This window comes from Pseudorasbora parva, chromosome 24 (assembly GCF_024679245.1).
Source record: "Pseudorasbora parva isolate DD20220531a chromosome 24, ASM2467924v1, whole genome shotgun sequence".
Lineage (NCBI taxonomy): Eukaryota > Metazoa > Chordata > Actinopteri > Cypriniformes > Gobionidae > Pseudorasbora > Pseudorasbora parva.
The window spans coordinates 6,159,800-6,177,825 of NC_090195.1; the positions used below are offsets into that span (position 1 = coordinate 6,159,800).

The 18,026-nt window shown below is 37.0% G+C and overlaps 1 protein-coding gene across 3 annotated transcripts in view; it reads left to right on the forward strand.

The window, feature by feature from the left end:
* The window catches only part of agap3 (ArfGAP with GTPase domain, ankyrin repeat and PH domain 3), a 214,401-nt gene that overhangs the window by 135,825 nt on the left and 60,550 nt on the right, over nt 1–18,026 (forward strand). For all 3 annotated transcript variants that reach the window (XM_067435496.1, XM_067435497.1, XM_067435495.1), the window contains exons 9-11: nt 1,466–1,549; nt 10,022–10,126; nt 15,685–15,856. In XM_067435496.1, coding sequence (XP_067291597.1) covers nt 1,466–1,549; nt 10,022–10,126; nt 15,685–15,856 — 361 coding nt within the window. The remainder of the gene's footprint in view (nt 1–1,465; nt 1,550–10,021; nt 10,127–15,684; nt 15,857–18,026) is intronic.

The following is an 18,026-nucleotide window of genomic DNA, read 5'->3' on the forward strand; positions in this document are numbered from 1 at the left end:
AAAGATGTGAATCCGGGTTCCGGATGACATAGCTTACTTGTTCGTGCCGACCGATATGCTGACCACCAACTAACTGTGAAACTAACATGATGTCACATGACGCCCTGAGACATCACATTGCGTTGTGATGCGTTTATAAAGCCGCTCGTTTGGTTGATGCTGGTGCCGCGGCGACCGGGCGCGGTTTGCTCGCTCGGTGTGAAGTCTGAGCTATATGAAGGCCTTCATAAACGTAGGGAAGCGTGACGGAAATGCACCGACTTGTATGAATGTAGTATCTAATTGTGACCCAGAGCCATTATTTTGTTTTTTTAATTTAATTTTTTATTTCATGACAATGTGGTAAGATGAACTGTTCCATGCGTTGCACACTGTTTCGTTTTTTTATATCATTCAATAATGGACAAATATAGACTGCCGTATATCTTGTATTGAATTTGATTTCCAATGGTATTCTATAGAAAGTATATTCTATACATATATGAGATATATGAAACAGCGCCTCTTTAGTCAAACTCTCTTGTGGGAACTGCAATGTGTGGCTCTGCCTGTTGACTATTTCCACGTAAACCTGTGACTTGATTTGTATGGTGTCTGTATATATCCAAACGAAAATAAACTGTTGAAAAATACACATCAGCCTAGTTTATTTGAGTAGATGAAACCATTCCTCATCTTGTTTCGTATGAGACCATGATGTTGTCTGTCGGGTATGAGTGAATGGTCATTTTGCGTGGTGGATGTTATTGTGTGAGAAAATACCTTGATTAACATTGATTCTTTCCTTAATGCCATTTTCAAGCTATGTCCTGGAAGCGAAGACGTCTTGCAGATCTGAAATGCATAGTTTGCTGATTTTGCTTGATTTGGAAATGTTTGTGAATTTAACCCTAATTCTGCATCTTTTTTTCCTCGTCTGACATGGAAGTGTTTATCAGATGTTTTGACAGGTGGAGGCTGCTGAAAAGATGCAGCGTATTAATGAATCCCTTTTCCTCCCTGCTAACCTGTGTCGTTTTTTCCTCACGTTGGTATTTAAAACTGCATTTATCGTTCTTGGATTGTTTGAATCTGTTGCATCTGTGGTTGGTAAAGCCACAGGGAGGCGCCAAAGATTGCAAAAAGAGCTCTTGGGGGGTTTAGTTCTGACTTCCTGTGTTTCGTTATTGGTCGAACTTGATATTTTCCGTTGTCGTTTTGTTTTGTGTGTCTGTCCTGGTCTGTGTAAATATATATCTATATATACTGCACGTTCAATGTGCTGCTGTATGTTTGCACCGTTCTGCTTGCGCGTTTTTTTGAGCCTTTTTCTTGCAATTTTATGTTGCCCCCCACGACACAACGACACACACTTCACTGACACACACGCACTAGAGTTAAGGCACGACTCACACACACCCTCCCCACCTCCATGTATGTTCCCAGTTTGTTCTTTGCACTGACATCTTGTCTTGTTTCTTTGCAGTCACGGAAAGCCAGTGATCAGACAAAGAGCATTGAGAATAAAACTGACAGTATAGGGAGTGGAAGGGCCATACCCATCAAACAGGTATGTCACCTCATTCGTACACTCATTATATGAGGTAAGTACACTGTTACAGGGAAGGATTGTACACCGTAATGTCTTAATGTATGTATGAAGTATGTGTGTTTTAGCGCTAAAAGGGCATGCAAACTATTTTTAAAGACTTTAAAATTGAAATGAGCTTTAGGTTTTCTCAGACAGTTTCTTTGTGCGACCAACAGATGTCAGTATAACACAAAGTTAACTAAGTCTACATATTCTTGTACTATCTATAGTAACCTGTTGGCAGTAATGGTGGCAAATGATGTGCAATTACATATACGATAATCTGGCAAACAATAACTTACTTTTAGCTCTGAAATCTTTTATGTGAATCAATCGCAACAACAGAAAATTACATTTAGGTCTGCTCTTGGCCTGATGTATTTAAATGTCCATTAACTTACATGTTAAAAAATTGTCTTTGGATCCTTAAATATCTTTTCCGAGTCTTCATTTCCATTTCCACATGACCTGGTGCGGTTAGAGTAAAATATGAATGCAACGCAGACCAAAGACATGCAAACGAACCAAAAACGGGACATGTCACAAGACGCGATCCTAAAAAGGACAGAACGCTCAAGTTGTTTTTCTCATCATAGTTGCAAGTTTGCCCTTCACAGTTCGGTACAGGCGTCAGAACCGCGTCTCCCCGCAGCAGATCTTGGTTTGTGTGTGACGGAGGGATTCCTGACACTGTTTTGACTCCTTTACACATTTTATAATCACTTCACGAGTTCTTAGCTGGTCAAAATACCACCATATGTAGACTACACACACAACGAGCACATTTAGCCCAGCACACAGCATTGTTTTGGATGTTTCCAAAATATACGTAAGAAAAGCCGACCAATCAGGTTGTGAACAAATCTCTATGCCTTTAGGTTCTGTATCTTAATGTTCGATGTTGAAATGCCAGTGTGAACACCAAGCGGACCAGAACCAAATGTTGTTTGTTTTTTTCTTACCTAATTAACAGCCTTTTCCAACTCAACTGATTAGAAATTTGAGATTTGGCCACCCCTCAGATTTGGAAATGTGTAATTATTGAGGATCCATTACTTTTTTAATAATTAAATATGAATTATGAAACTAAACTGGCATGTCATGTTGTTGTTTTATATCATGTATAGAAACATTTGCCGCCTTACAACATTAGAAACAGGTGTTTGTGATTGTCTGTTTGAACTGAAATGAAATTTGGTTTAGTGAAATCTGACGTCAGAAAGAGCTAATGTGATTTTGAAAGGATTCATCCTGGTAATTAGCAGTAGTGCTTGACGGAGTAGCTGTCAAATATTTATGTTTCTCTAGTAGAGTTGTTCATTCAATTGTTCTTTTTTGAGCCTCTAATTCACTTTTCAAATTAACCCTAGCCTTAACCTTTAACCTCTGCTAGAGATTAGCATTGTCACATTGAACAGACGTCATTCCCAGGACAAGCATCATATTCAACCTCTGACTTTAAGCAAATCGGGTTGTAGTTGTTTAGAAAAAGCCTCCAACTAGTAGTGTACAAATATAGACAGTTGTTTACACCGGCAGTTTAAAATTGTTTAAAAACAGATATAAAAGTAATTTATTAGCAGTATTTTACAAATGAAGTCATTTCAAAGGAGTTTACAAAAGTAGTTTGTAAGTAGTTTCAGAGTCACACATTTTCAAGGTAGCTTAGAAAACTAGCGTAGAAATAGTCTCCAAACAGTACGGTAGTCTACAAATAGTCATTTTAAAGTAGTTTACAAAAGTAGTTTAGAAATGTTTTCCAAATATAGTCATTTCAAAGTACTTTTAAATACAAATAGTATTTTACAAATAAGGTAGTTTCAACAAAATGTTTTACACATTTATCTTGAAAATGATTTCCAAATAATAACAATGATAATTAGAAAATTAGAAAATAGTTTAGTAACAAAAGTAGTTTACAAATAAGCTATTTTAAAAGACATTTAGACACAACTAACAAATGTAGTTAACAAAAGTGGCCGTTTAAGAGTTTCCAAAATATATTTTACAAATAGGGTTGTTTAAACAAAAAATGTTTTGTACACATCATTTCCAAATAATAATACAAAACTCATAGTTGGAAAGTAGTTTACAAATAAGTGTTAATTTAAAAAATATATTTACAGTTTAATAAATGTATATTTTAAATTATTCATAAATCATGGGTATGATAAAATAAATAATTAGCATTACAGTAAATCTTCAGTATAAAAGGGTACAAAAATAATATATGAAATTTCAAAGAAAATAACCATTGTGAATAATGGGAATTAAAAAACATGATAAATAAAATAAAATAATATACAATAAAGCATTATGTTAATGCACTTAATTTCACTAAAATCAAATATAAAAAAAAAAAACAATAAAAAAATTATACATATTAAAAATGTTTTAAAATATGGCGATGAGAATTTAGGAGAAAATGTGACCTAATTGTCCTAAAAGTTTATGAGAAGTTTATAATAGTTTATAAGAAGTTTCGTTAATTTTTTAATTTACATGTAATTTTTGTTGTAAATAAATTGTGTGCAAGTATCTAAAGTACAATTTCCACAAGGCAATTTTTAGTAAGTTATAGATCTGAAAAGTAATCTCAATTTTATATGAATTTTTACTCAAAGTTTATAAGCAATCAGGTGTATATTATGGATCATGGCATGAACATAATGGGAGTGACGCATCCCTCTCACAGTTAACATATCACACAACTATATCCTCTCACTCAACCTCCTTTACTCTATCTCCATTGTACATCAATTACACTCCAGCTTTAAAGATTACCCCTTTAAGAGCAGTCATTGTAATCTGTTTGTCTGTAGTGGATAGTCACAGAGAGAGTAAAGGAGAGGGGGGACGCTGGCCATGCTGGGCTACCTTTCAATGGAGCTGATTGCCCGGCCAGTCAAATGCACAGTCAGGAAGATCAAAGTGCCATGGGAGTATAATTACCTCCCACTGGGCAAATTACACACTGTGGACCCCCCCATCCCTCCCAATCAGTAAAAATGGTAAATAAGGACAACAATAGCAGTGATAGCTCAGGGGTGACACAGGGAGACTGTCAACACAAGGCTTTTGTGTTTAATCCCATAAGTTCCTCTTCCTTTCCCCCTCCTCTCCTCCGCTGACCACAGAACTCACAGATCATGATGACAGACATGTCTGTTTGAGCTATAGGAAGAGAGGGATTGGTGTGTGTCTGTTGTTAGTTTAGGAGATAGAGGACAGACAGGTGTGTGTGCATTCAGTATGGCGTTTGTATATTTATGTTGGCTAATTGGGCTGTAGGTTGTGGTAAAAAAAAAAAAAAAAGTGTAAATAATCACCTTTTGCATTAGGGTGAATCTTTATTTTTTTATTTTTTTTATTCTCATGACAGTTAGCTCACATTTGCTCCTAAATTCTCTTCGCCATAATTTAAAACATTTATATATATATATATATATATATATATATATATATATATATATATATATATATATATATATATATATATATATATATATATATATATATATATATATATATATATATTATTATTATTATTATTATTATTATTATTATTATTAAGTGCATTAACATAATGCTTCATTATTTTATTTTATTTATCATGTTTTTTAATTCCCATTATTCACAATGGTTATTTTCTTTGAAATTTCGTATATTATTTTTGTACCCTTTTATACTGAAGATTTACTGTAATGCTAATTATTTATTTTATTATACTCATGATTTATGAATAATTTAAAATATAAATTTATTAAACTGTAAATATATTTTTTAAATGAATGCAGCGGTATAGGCGGTAGTAATATATCGCCCCCAAAAGTACTATGGCGGTCCGATGGCAATATCTTTATTGACACTTTAGACACTTAGACACTTTATTTTGATTACCATATTTATGGTATTTACTTGGTACTCGAAGGGAAACTTTAAAGCTACACTGTGTGATATTTTCCCCCATCTAGCGGTGTAAAGGTATATGACCATCCAGTGAATAATAGTTTCTGTTCCTCTCAATTCCGATTTCGTTTTAACTCCTACGGTGGCCGATTTAGTCCAAGATTAACATGGCCAATCCCCTTCTTCACATTCGACACGGTGTCATCGAGTGTTAAAACGCGAAAGGCGAAGCTTGAATTTACGGGTATGTCCCTCTTTGGCTAATGTACTTTCAAGATGGAGGGGCAACATGGCGACCGGCACTCTAACCCCTCACCCGTATGTGTTTTCAATGGCATATTAAAAACTTACAAGAATACTTTATTACTTGAAATAAGTAAATATACATTAATGAGCATATATATTTTTGAAAGAACTAAGAGTTTTTAGCTTAGAATAAACTAAAAAAGTTACACAGTGTAGCTTTAAATAATACCAAGGTATTGCCATCATCATCCTCAAAAACTGCTTGTTAACCTGGTGCTATTAGTATTACTATACTTATAATAGACTTACTCAGAAATATTGTGTAGTTAATATCCAAGTTATCAAAGTACACAGAGGTCATTTGCCACAATCCACAAATCCACCCTGAACATCTTGCTTTATGTTCTTTTTATTGATGCTAGACGTTCATATCTCTCTCCTTTAGTATTGATCTGTTTCAGCACCGTGGGGTGTGATTTCACTGATCATGTTTATGCGTCCATGACTGTTCGAAACAAACGTGACTGCTGCGACGTCCATGTACGTGCTCAGAAGCCGTAGCCAGAAGAGGTCACTCGGCTGTCCGTTTCATTTCTTTAATTGGCAAACCAATAGTACTTCTGTAGGAACACATGCATTATTGAACGAATAATGAAAGGCCAGTTCAGCTAACAGATGGTTGCTTCTTAAGAAATGACAGTTCCCGCTTGGTGATCATAATATATCATGAACACCAAATACAAGAATACCAAATACAAGCAAGAATACAAGTTTGACCAAAGCACTCAAGCGTGCTTTCGTTACCGACGTTTTTACAGGATTATTCAATCAGTCAAAGCTGGAGAAATTTATAGGTAAATTGTAAGATGGCTATTTTTGCATACTTTATTTTTGATATTTCACTTTTATTTCGTTTTTTATTTTATACCTTTGTAAGACTGCTGTTTGATCAACATAAATGCAATATAAAATTATATATAACAGGTCAAATTTTCTTTACATGGTTTTACAGTTTATTTATTGCATTTGGCAGACAATTCTTTGAGATTTTTTTTTTAGCTTTTTTACTATTTAATTTTTATTATTTCACATTTTTTATTTTTGTGCATTTGTCAGATTGTTGTTTGACGCTACATGAATTATAACAAGTCAACTTTTTACATTTTACTTTTATTAAACATTTTTAACATTTGGCATACTACTGTTTGAGCTATTTTTCAGTGCTTTTTCTTCGCTGTTTTATTTTATTTACAGTTTGGTCTACATTAATGTAATATAAAATTACATACAAGACAATATATACACTGTATGTTTGTGTGTGTGTGTGTGTGTATATGTATATATATATATATATATATATATATATATATATATATATATATATATATATATATATATATATATATATACAGTACAGGCCAAAAGTTTGGACACATTGCTATTTGTAATATTTTTGAAAGATTTCTTCTGCTCATCAAGCCTGCATTTATTTGATAAAAAAAATAAAAAAAAAAATTTAATATTGTGATATATTATTACAATTTAAAATATTTGGTTTTCAATTTATTATACTTTAAATGATCATTTATTTCTGTGATGCAAAGCTGAATTTTCAGGATCATTCCTCCAGTCTTCAGTGATCACGATCCTTCAGAAATCATTCTCATATTCTGATTTTGAGTGTTGGAAACAGTTCTGCTGCCTAATATATTTGATGAATAAAAGGTATAGGTATATTCAAAATAAAAACATATTTTCAAATCATATAAATCTCCTTTACTATCAATTTTACACATCCTTGCTGAATAAAATTATTGATTTATTTAAAAAAAAAGAAAGAAAAAAATTGACTGACCCCAAATTACTGACCAGGATTGTTGTTACAAAAGATTTGCTTTTTCTTTTTTTTGTGCTTTTTTTTTATTTTTATTTTACTTTTTATTCATTAAAGTATTATAAAAAAGTATCACAGGTTATGAAAGAAATATTAAGCAGCAGAACTGTTTCCAACTTTGAAAATTAATCCTCATATGAGAATGATTTCTGAAGGATCATGATCACTGAAGACTGGAGGAATGATCCTGAAAATTCAGCTTTGATCACAGAAATAAATTATCATTTAAAGCATAATAAATTGAAAACCAAATATTTTAAATTGTAATAATATATCACAATATTACATTTTTTTTTCTGTATTTTTGATCAAATAAATGCAGGCTTGATGAGCAGAAGAAACTTCTTTCAAAAACATTACAAATAGTATATATATATTATTTATTTATTTATTTTTATAAGGGAATATATTTTTGTATTTCACATTTTTATTTTAAGCATTTGGCTGGTGCTTTGGTTAAATTTTGAGAGAAATTGTCCGAGTTCTTTTGAGAGATGGCTAAATGTCAACTGGTTTTTAATACTATTTCTAGAGTGGTTGAGTTGATAGGGCTGTATTTAGTTGAGAATATCCATGCAGGGATCAGATCAAGGCGAGGAGAGGATTAGGACTTGATTGTCGGGTAAACACCATGATACCCAGTTGACCCCGGGTCAGCACCTGATGTTAAGCAAGTAGTGTATTCTTCACGTGGATTAGTCCCCTTCAGTGTCAGGCTGGCCGGTTAACACATCAGAGCCCTCCTACTCTCTCACTCCCAACAGGAAGTGGTAAAGAGCACAGGAATCTTCCCTAATCCCCTAATTAAGCCAAAACAGGCCACCCAAACCCCCCTGTGCTCCCTGCCGCCCACCCCTAAACACCTCTGTTCACTTCCAGCCCTGACCAGGGAGTGTTTGTCCTGGCTGGACTTTAGGGGATAAGTGCTCAGTGAGTGTTTTTTTAAAAGAACAGCGGGAGATTGATGGTGAGGCCTTGAGCAGGGGACGGGACTGAGGCTGGAAGCTTTTGAAGAGCTCGGGATCACAGGCTCTAATCCTCGTGCTCGCAGAGGTCTGAGAGAGTTCGCCGGCGCAACAGGCAAAAGAATACACACTGAGTCTGTGCACAAATTGGATTTAGCCTCTGCTCTCCCCCCACAGCACTGATATGTGCTTCTCACGGTCTTTGATGTGCACAGACACGGTGCCGCTGCCCAATCCCAGCTCCTTCTGTGTGTATCCACCAAGGGAAAAAAGTGGTCCTGGTCTGGAAAAATTGGTTCCTCTCTTAAACCTACTGGTTTTGAAGCAGGAACTGCTAATGTTAGAGATCAAAGGGTTAATATTAATAATATCTCCTTAGTAAAGTTTTCAAAACATCAGCGAGGTTAGACTACCCAAAAGTGTGTGTGTGTGTGTGTGTGTGTGTGTGTGTGTGTGTGTGTGTGTGTGTGTGTGTGTGTGTGTGTGTGTGTGTGTGTGTGTGTGTGTGTGTGTGTGTGTGTGTGTGTGTGTGTGTGTGTGTGTGTGATCACACACACACACACACACACACACACTTATTGTTTAATGCAAACAATTAGTGCTTAATTAGTAGTGCTGTCAAATCGATTATTCGCGAGTCATGGCATCCAAAATAAAAGTTAAATATATGCATAAATTAGTGTGTATTTATATATAAATAATAATTATACACAATACACACATATATTATGTATTTTGGATGCTATCACAAATAATAATATATAGCATAATTTAATATTTATTAACCCTGATAGTTCTATCAAAGGCAGCTTGCAATGGCATACAGTGGCTGAAAGAAATGACTCCTCATTAAAATGTTTTCAAAACAAGGCAAAGGGCAGGTTATGTGGAAACATGGTCATGTTTTTTTATGGCAGCTATGTAGTTATTCTTTCTAAAGTCATTTTACATCATAATCATCTGCTAAATCAATAAATAGAAAGTTCTGTTCACACCATGAATGACATGACAAACTGATGCAAATCACTGGAGATAGTTTGTGGCAACAAATGTGGGCAAAACCTAGTCCAAGTAAAACAAAACATTATTAGCAAATGTTTGGTGTGAAGAAGTCGATGGGCATGCAGTGGTTTAGTTTAAAATGTCAAATTGACTGTGAAAATCTACACTGTGTAAATAGCCCTTGTATTTATGCAAACGAGTGTGTGTGTGACTCAAGTGTGAATGAGTACATGAATCTTCACAGCTGGGCAAACTTCTGCTTTATTTTATGACAGTTTCTTGACATCTCAGAGATTAACCAGCTGATACTACTACATCCTGAACCAGAAAATGTTTCTGTGTTATTAAAATGCCCCTGATGGTTATTTTTCAGAGTATTGTGAATGTTTTCGTATCTGATATCTTCTCATTACTGATTGCTTTTGTCTTGAACAGGGGATTTTGTTAAAAAGGAGTGGGAAATCACTTAATAAGGAGTGGAAGAAGAAATACGTAACTTTGTGTGACAATGGCCTGCTCACGTACCACCCCAGTTTACATGTGAGTATGCGTCTCCTCTGCTGTTAGAGTTCGTTTTGCTGATTTGGTTATTTCAGATGATTTGATTTAGTGAACCGATTCAAACAAATGATTCACTTATTGGTATTTAGTGTATATTCCTGCGTTTGATGTCACTCATTTACCTGTTTGTTTGAGACTGCCAATTTAACCAAATTGTCTCTTACCCAGCTAATACTTTTTGGATCCGAGAACATTCTTGGAATGTTATTTTTTGTTCTAAGAACATTAGATCACCCAAAAAGGAAAATGTATTAAAATAATTTACTCGCCCTCAAGTTGTCCCAAACATGCATGGGTTTCTTTCTTCTATATTTCTATATTTTAAAGAATATAGGTTGCAAATTGACTTCCATAGTATAGAAAAAATGACTATGGAAGACAATGGGGCCCATCAAATGTTTGGTTATCTGATATTCTTCAAAATATCTTCTTTTGTGTTCAGCAGAAGAAAGAGATGTTCATACAGGTTTGGAACAGCTTGGTTGAGTAAATGATGACAGAATTTCTCTTTAGTTTTTGGTGAACCATCCCTTTAAGTAAATTGAATGTTCCTTTTAGGTTTGGAGAATGTTCCTCTAATGTTTTCCAAATGTTCCTCTTTGGTTTGTTTGTAACCGATTTTCATAGAAAGAGAGTTTTTCACCAATCAGACATCTCGTTCCAGTTAAAACCACCATGAAATCGATTATGTTGTTGATGTAGCGGGACACTTCGGGTGGGACATATCGATTCCACTAGAATGATTTCTGTACATTTCATGGGATCTTTAAAATTGTATTTGAATGATGCACATTTGAAATGATGATTAAAAGCAGTAGTAGTTTCTATTCAGTGTGAGAGACTGAGGTATTTTCTAGGTTGATACTAACACAGACGAGAGCCGGACAGGTCAGCTGCTCTTCCGTTACTACAGCGGCGGACGTTTCTTACGGCAGTCGCCGCGGGAAAAGCACAGGACGTTCCTCGCAGAACATTCATCTCTGTCAGAACCCCGGCGCGGTCTTAATACCCCCAAAAATCCCCTCTCACTCATTCCCCACACGTCCCTTTTCCTCAGTTCCCCTCATTTGCATACGTCACGCTCACGCCTATCTTTGTTCTTGTGTTTCTACCACACTTGTAACATAGGTTAGTAATTAATAAGGGCTTCCTAATTAAGATGCACCGGAGAAGCGGCGTACCTTGACCGTCAAGACAAGTTACACGAGACACATTTAGCGCTCTCCACGGACTATGACCGGAATTAATATCTTGGCCAAACTCATGTCTCTCACATCAACTGCATGTTTATTAGCGATATAATGCGCATCTCATGCCAGCGATGTGTGTAATAGGCACACAATGCCATGGGCGTCATAATCGTTAGAGACGTTTGGGTTTGGACACCTGTGGACCACTCGTTTAGCTCAACGAGAAAGACGGAGAGAGAGAGATGCACGGGAAGACGGTTTAATTTTGCGCCGCAGCCAGCCGAGCTATCCCACAATCCCCTTCTGTTAATTCTGTCTGCTACATCAATTAAATTGTTTGTAGAAACTAATTGAATATGGCTTAATCACACATCTTAATAGCTTTCTGCGCCTCAAACTGGCTGTTAATTCCAGCAATAAAATGGAATGAGAGCGCTCACTGGGTAATTAGTACTGAGGCTTTTGAAGAAATTAGTGCTTTATGGGGCGCAATAAAAGTGAAGAGGAGTTGGCGGGAGACTTTCGGGGCCAAAATCTCTGCTCGCCTCTTTTGTGCTGAGCAGGGTGATTTGCACCTTGGCTTAACCCATTTTCGCTTTGCAAACTCCCATGAAAATGGAATAGCCCGATTTAAATTGGAATGAGTCTGCTCACAGTCATTAATGCTAATTTTGCTAATCTGCGGCAGCGTGGAAACAGGTGAAATAGATTGCGTGGGTCTGCTGCTAGTTTGATTGTCCAAGGCTTTTATTCTTCGTTGTTTTTGTTTTTAAAGCTACAGGACTTTTAAAAAGTTTTTTCGTTCATTTTCTTAAGCGCTTAAACAAACAACGCACAGATGGTGTAAACTTTAGGCATATTTAATTTCAGTCAAATGAGGCAGTGGATAATAGAGGGTATGCATGTGACTTCACGGTCAGCCATCGTGACTGCGGTCACGCCCACTGAGTGGCAGAAAGACTGAGAGGCAGCGTTGGTTTTCAGCGTGAATGCTGCAAAAAACACATCTAAAATGGGGAAGAGCTTTCAGATTGACTGTACAAACAGATTTGACAAGAAATCTGAGGTATATTTTTACAGACTTCCGAAATTTACTGAAAAAATAAGCAAATTGATTGCTGTAATTCATAAAAACAATTGGACTCCAAGCAGCGAAACGTCTTTTGACTTAAGTAAAAGTACAGAAGTATTTGTTTTCAAAAGTACTTAAGTATCAAAAGTAAATTTCCTTTTTTATGTCAATGCATTATTTTATTATTGTTGCATAATTATGACATTATGGTGGTTTAAGCCGGTCAGTGATGGTCCATCCGACATGCTAGCACACAACTAACTTAAACTAATTTAAATACTTGTATAAAATTTACAAAGCCCTTTACACAGCTGCTGTGACTATAAAGGTCCCATTCTTCGCGTGTTTTCGAAGCTTTGATTGTGTTCACAGTGTGCAATATAACATGAGTTCATGTTTCGCATGTAAAAAAACACAATATTTTTCACACAATTTACTTATCTGGACAGCGCTGTTTCCTCTGTCCTAAAAACGGCCTGATGATTTCCTTGTTCTATGAAGTCCCTCTAGAGCCCTGCACGGGCCTCAAATCTAGGCCCTAGCCCGGCCCGGGCCCGAGACGCTGAGGCCCTAGCCCGGCCCGTGTCCGACAGTTTATCAAAATTCTCGGCCCGAGTCCGACTGGAGCCCGTTTTTTTTTTTTTTACATTGTTGCAGCCATTAAAATAGTTCTGTTTTGTTTTTAATGTCAAAGTAGTTATTTTTCGTTTCGTTTCTTTGTTACGTTAATTTAGAAAAATGTTTAGAGCATTTTTTTGTTTGTTAAATTATAGTTTTAATTTTTTTAAGTGACGACCAAAAGCGGCCAGCGGCCGACAGTGAGTTAACCGCATATTTAATTATTTTAGTATCTCAAATCAACTCTTGACTTGTCTTGCCTATAATAAAATCCATAAAACACTTCAAGCATCACAATGTTAGTTAATTTCGCCAACTATTACCACCAGTAGCCTAAAAGGCATTTTTGACGAGCTGAGGCAGGCTGATTCTGCTCGCGGCTCTCGCAAACGGAGCTAAACAAATAAAATAAAAAAAGCACATGCAGGTTGTCTTATAGCCTACCTTACACCTACGCAAATGAATATAAATCCCATCTTCAATTCCCGGGGTATATGCTCATTTAACGGAGTTTACAGCAACGGAAGCAAAAGATTAAGATGCATTTTATTCAGCAGCTTATTTCAGATTCAAATACCACATAAGAGAGCGCGACGCACTGGTAAGATAATGATCTCATTCATCTCATTCATTTTTATTGAAGATGATGGTGTTTTTGACTATCTTAGACTTATTTTAAGTTTCATTTACGGCCATTTGCGTTGGCTTGCATTAGTCATTTGCGGCGATGCGTGTTGCAGCACCATCATATCTATCTGACTACAACATATAGCCCATAAAACATTGTGACACATAATGACATAATGTTTGAAAGTCTGTAGGTTAACATAAATGCAGATAGGCCTAATTGTAATAATAAAAGACAACATAGCCTAATTATCGATTTTGAAATATTAAACCAGTCAATACAGAACGAATTATTCTGTAGCCTTTTGCCGTCAATACCATGGATATGGCATGGGCCGGCTACTGCCGAAGTTGTCTTTGCTGTATCAATAGGCAATATATTTATATTTAACATGAAGTATAGGGCTTCCCTGTACATTAATAGCACCAGACGCCCCGCGGATGACACGCAACAGAAACGCCATGCTCACACCACGCTTGCAGTGTGTCTCCGTGCTGAAGAAACGCACGCTGCTGCTGGCGCGGACTCTGAACCTATGCTCTGAACACTGTGCGAGCCATCTTAACAGTTGCGTTAGCTATTATGGTCTCGTGTTGTTTCCACCAGCGCAGAACTCATTGTTCCTTTTAATTGATAAAATAAATATAAAACGAAGGAGAAGCCTATAAAAAGGCCCGAAGCCCGGCCCGCGTTTTAGGTATGACATGAAAATTGGCCCGAAGCCCGGCCCGAGGGGCGTAAAAAAGTCGGGGCCCGTCGGGCTCGGGCATAAATGCAGGGCTTTAAGTCCCTCCTTCAGAAACATGTAACGAGTTCTGGTTGGGCCAGCGCTTCCCGTGTTGTGATTGGACAGCAGCTTAGCTTTGCCCGGAAAGGTCCCGCCTCTTACCATAACGGGGAGATGCAAGCGCTGAATGCGCGCTCTTCTCCACGTGAGAGAGCAGCAAGACCACGCCCCCTATTTTGCGTGTTCTTGTGGGCGGAGGGTTAGTTGAATATTCTGTTTACGTTCACTTAAGACATAATCAACTTCGCATTTTGACATCAGTCTTCTTCCATTTTGCCATAAACTATAAATCAGTGTTCAAAAAATGCTGGGAAATTATTGAACTTTACGTGACCCTACAAAAGTGATTCCTACTGAACACTATAGAAGATGAGTGGGGTGAACTGAAAAGAAGAAGCACCGACATGGAACTGGGGATCTGACGGATCTGGAGAGATTCTGTATGGAGGAATGGTCTCTGATCTCTTGTCAGGTCTTCTCCAAACTCATCAGGCGTTATAGAAGAAGACTGTTATCTTGACAAAAGGAGCTTGTGTGATTATTTGTGAGCATTGTGTATTAGAGAAAAAAACTGTTATTTTTTATATACATTAATATATTCAATAATGTTGAGCTCAACTGTATAAAACATATCATATAACAGATAAGTGTAGTCATGCAGCAGCTCTTTTGCCACTCAAGTCCGGCTGAGGGGGCGTGTTCTGGCGGGAAAGTGATGTCAATGCATACCCTTTATAGAAGTACAGACAGTTTAATATAGCATGCTCATGTTAGATGCCGAATCATTTTGAAAATATGCCATACTAGAATATACTTTATTGTTAGAAAGAATATACTTCTAACATTTTTTTATACTTTCCTACATTTGTTCACTTGGATGTATGTCACAATAGGGAAGAAAAGACTATTGCAGCTCGCTGTTAATGCTTAATTTAAGTACTAGAAAATAAGGAAATCCATCAAAACATAATACTAGAGATGGTAAGTAACTAAATAATAATACAACCAAATGATTTTTGGACATTTGTCTGGCTCAGTTAATTTGCGTTTGATTAAAAATGAGGCTGAAATACTGTACTAAAATTGTCTTGAAACGTTGCATTTTTGGGCACATATTGAATGGACTGTGATTGTGCATTTCACAGCCTTATTCTAATTCACAATGTGTCAGATGCGGGGTTACTTTTTACCAATTTCCTAGCCTAGATCTAGAACTACATAATTTTGTATTTCTTTTTTCAGGACTACATGCAGAACATCCATGGTAAAGAAATCGATTTGCTGCGGACGACGGTGAAGGTACCTGGGAAGAGGCCGCCCAGAGCGGTGGCCACGGTCGCCCCTACAGCCAGCCCAAAAACCAATGGACTGACCAAAGACCGCAGCACTTTACAACTCGGGATCGGCGCCACAAGTGAGTGTGAACTGATTAAGTAGTGTTATACACTCACCTAAAGGATTATTAGGAACACCTGTTCAATTTCTCATTATTACAATTATCTAATCAACCAATCACAAGGCAGTTGCTTCAATGCATTTAGGGGTGTGGTCCTGGTCAAGACAATCTCCTGAACTCCAAACTGAATGTCAGAATGGGAAAGAAAGGTGATTTAAACAATTTTGAGCGTGGTTGTTGGTGACAGACAGGCTGGTCTGAGTATTTCACAATCTGCTCAGTTACTGGGATTTTCACGCACAACCATTTCTAGGGTTTACAAAGAATGGTGTGAAAAATGGTGTACAATTTGCACAAGTTCACCAAAATTGGACAGTTGAAGACTGGAAAAATGTTGCCTGGTCTGATGAGTCTCGATTTCTGTTGAGACATTCAGATGGTAGAGTCAGAATTTGGCGTAAACAGAATGAGAACATGGATCTATCATGCCATGCCCTGTGCAGACTGGTGGTGGTGGTGTAATGGTGTGGGGGATGTTTTCTTGGCACACTTTAGGCCCCTTAGTGTCAATTGAGCATGGTTTAAATACCACAGCCTACCTGAGCATTGTTTCTGATCATGTCCATCCCTTTATGACCACCATGTACCCATCCTCTGATGGCTTTTTCCAGCAGGATAATGCACCTTGTCACAAAGCTCGAATCATTTCAAATTTGTTTCTTGAACATGACAATGAGTTCACTGAACTAAAATGGCCCCCACAGTCACCAGATCTCAACCCAATAGAGCATCTTTGGGATGTGGTGGAACGGGAGCTTCATGCCCTGGATGTGCATCCCACAAATCTCCATCAACTGCAAGATGCTATCCTATCAATATGGGCCAACATTTCTAAAGAATGCTTTCAGCACCTTGTTGAATCAATGCCACGCAGAATTAAGGCAGTTCTGAAGGCGAAAGGGGGTCAAACACAGTATTAGTATGGTTTTCCTAATAATCCTTTAGGTGAGTGTACTTTAGAATTGATGAATTTCTTAAGTGTAACAGGGTTACATTTGAAATGCATTAAAAAAAGATTTAACAAAAAATACTACAGGTGAAGATTGAATTTTACACTTCAGGAATTGATTGTGTTGTGAAAATCTCTATATGAGGCAGCTGAAGGAAAAGGGAAATAATATCAGCTGTGGAGCATGTTATGTTTTTGTGGAAAATTGTGTAGAATTTTTTTTTTCTTTAAAGTAATGTGCAGTGACAATTTGTAGACAATAAGACAATGAATGCATAGGGGGGGTTAAAGGGGGGGTGAAACACTCAGTTTCAGTCAGTGTCATGTCAATCTTGAGTACCTATAGAGTAGCATTGCATCCTGCATATCTCCGAAAAGTCTTTATTTTTTTTATAATTATATAAGAAAGATGCGCTGTTCCGAGTCTTTCCGAAAAAAGCCGAGCGGGTGGGGGCGTGTCGTGTGAGCGGAGCTAAATAATGACGTGTGCAGCAGCGCGCTGCTATTGTGTTGAGTCGAGTGCGTCATCCCTAACAGCGGGAAAAAAACTTTATTCAAAATAAAAATATGGCTTTTAATCAGATACAGCCATACATCTATGATCCGGAATCAGACCCAGAGGCTGCAGTTGAACAGGAGCAGCAGCAAAAAACGACTAGAGCAGGACGTCTGTATGTGGTACAAGTTATACACTAACTATATAATATGCTTAGCGGCTTGTGTTATTTACATATTTATACTTTAATTATATCGTCGTATTTTTGTCTTTGAAGGTGTACATGTGGGAAGTGCAGTTGTGCACGTGTGTGTGTTTACGTGTGGTTTGTGTAGACAGTAAGCGGACTGGTTTTGCACGGCAGGCTAAGTTATTGTTTACATAGAAAGACATGGAATAGTAGCGCATTTGAATGAAGAAGCGTGCTTATTTAGTTCAACATATTTCCCCCCTCTTTGTGTATTGTTGTTTGGAGTGCTTTTACAATACACAAACATAAAGTTACACATATAGTGGCCAGCTAAACAAATGTACACGCACTACACATCGCATGCTCCATTGATCAATTAACTATACGTGATCATGTTTGGGCTACTTGATGAGCATAGGCAAAGACACAGACATTTGAAGCAGTCTCACTCACCGCCTGCGGTACTAACGTTGGGACTGCTCCATCCTTCAGT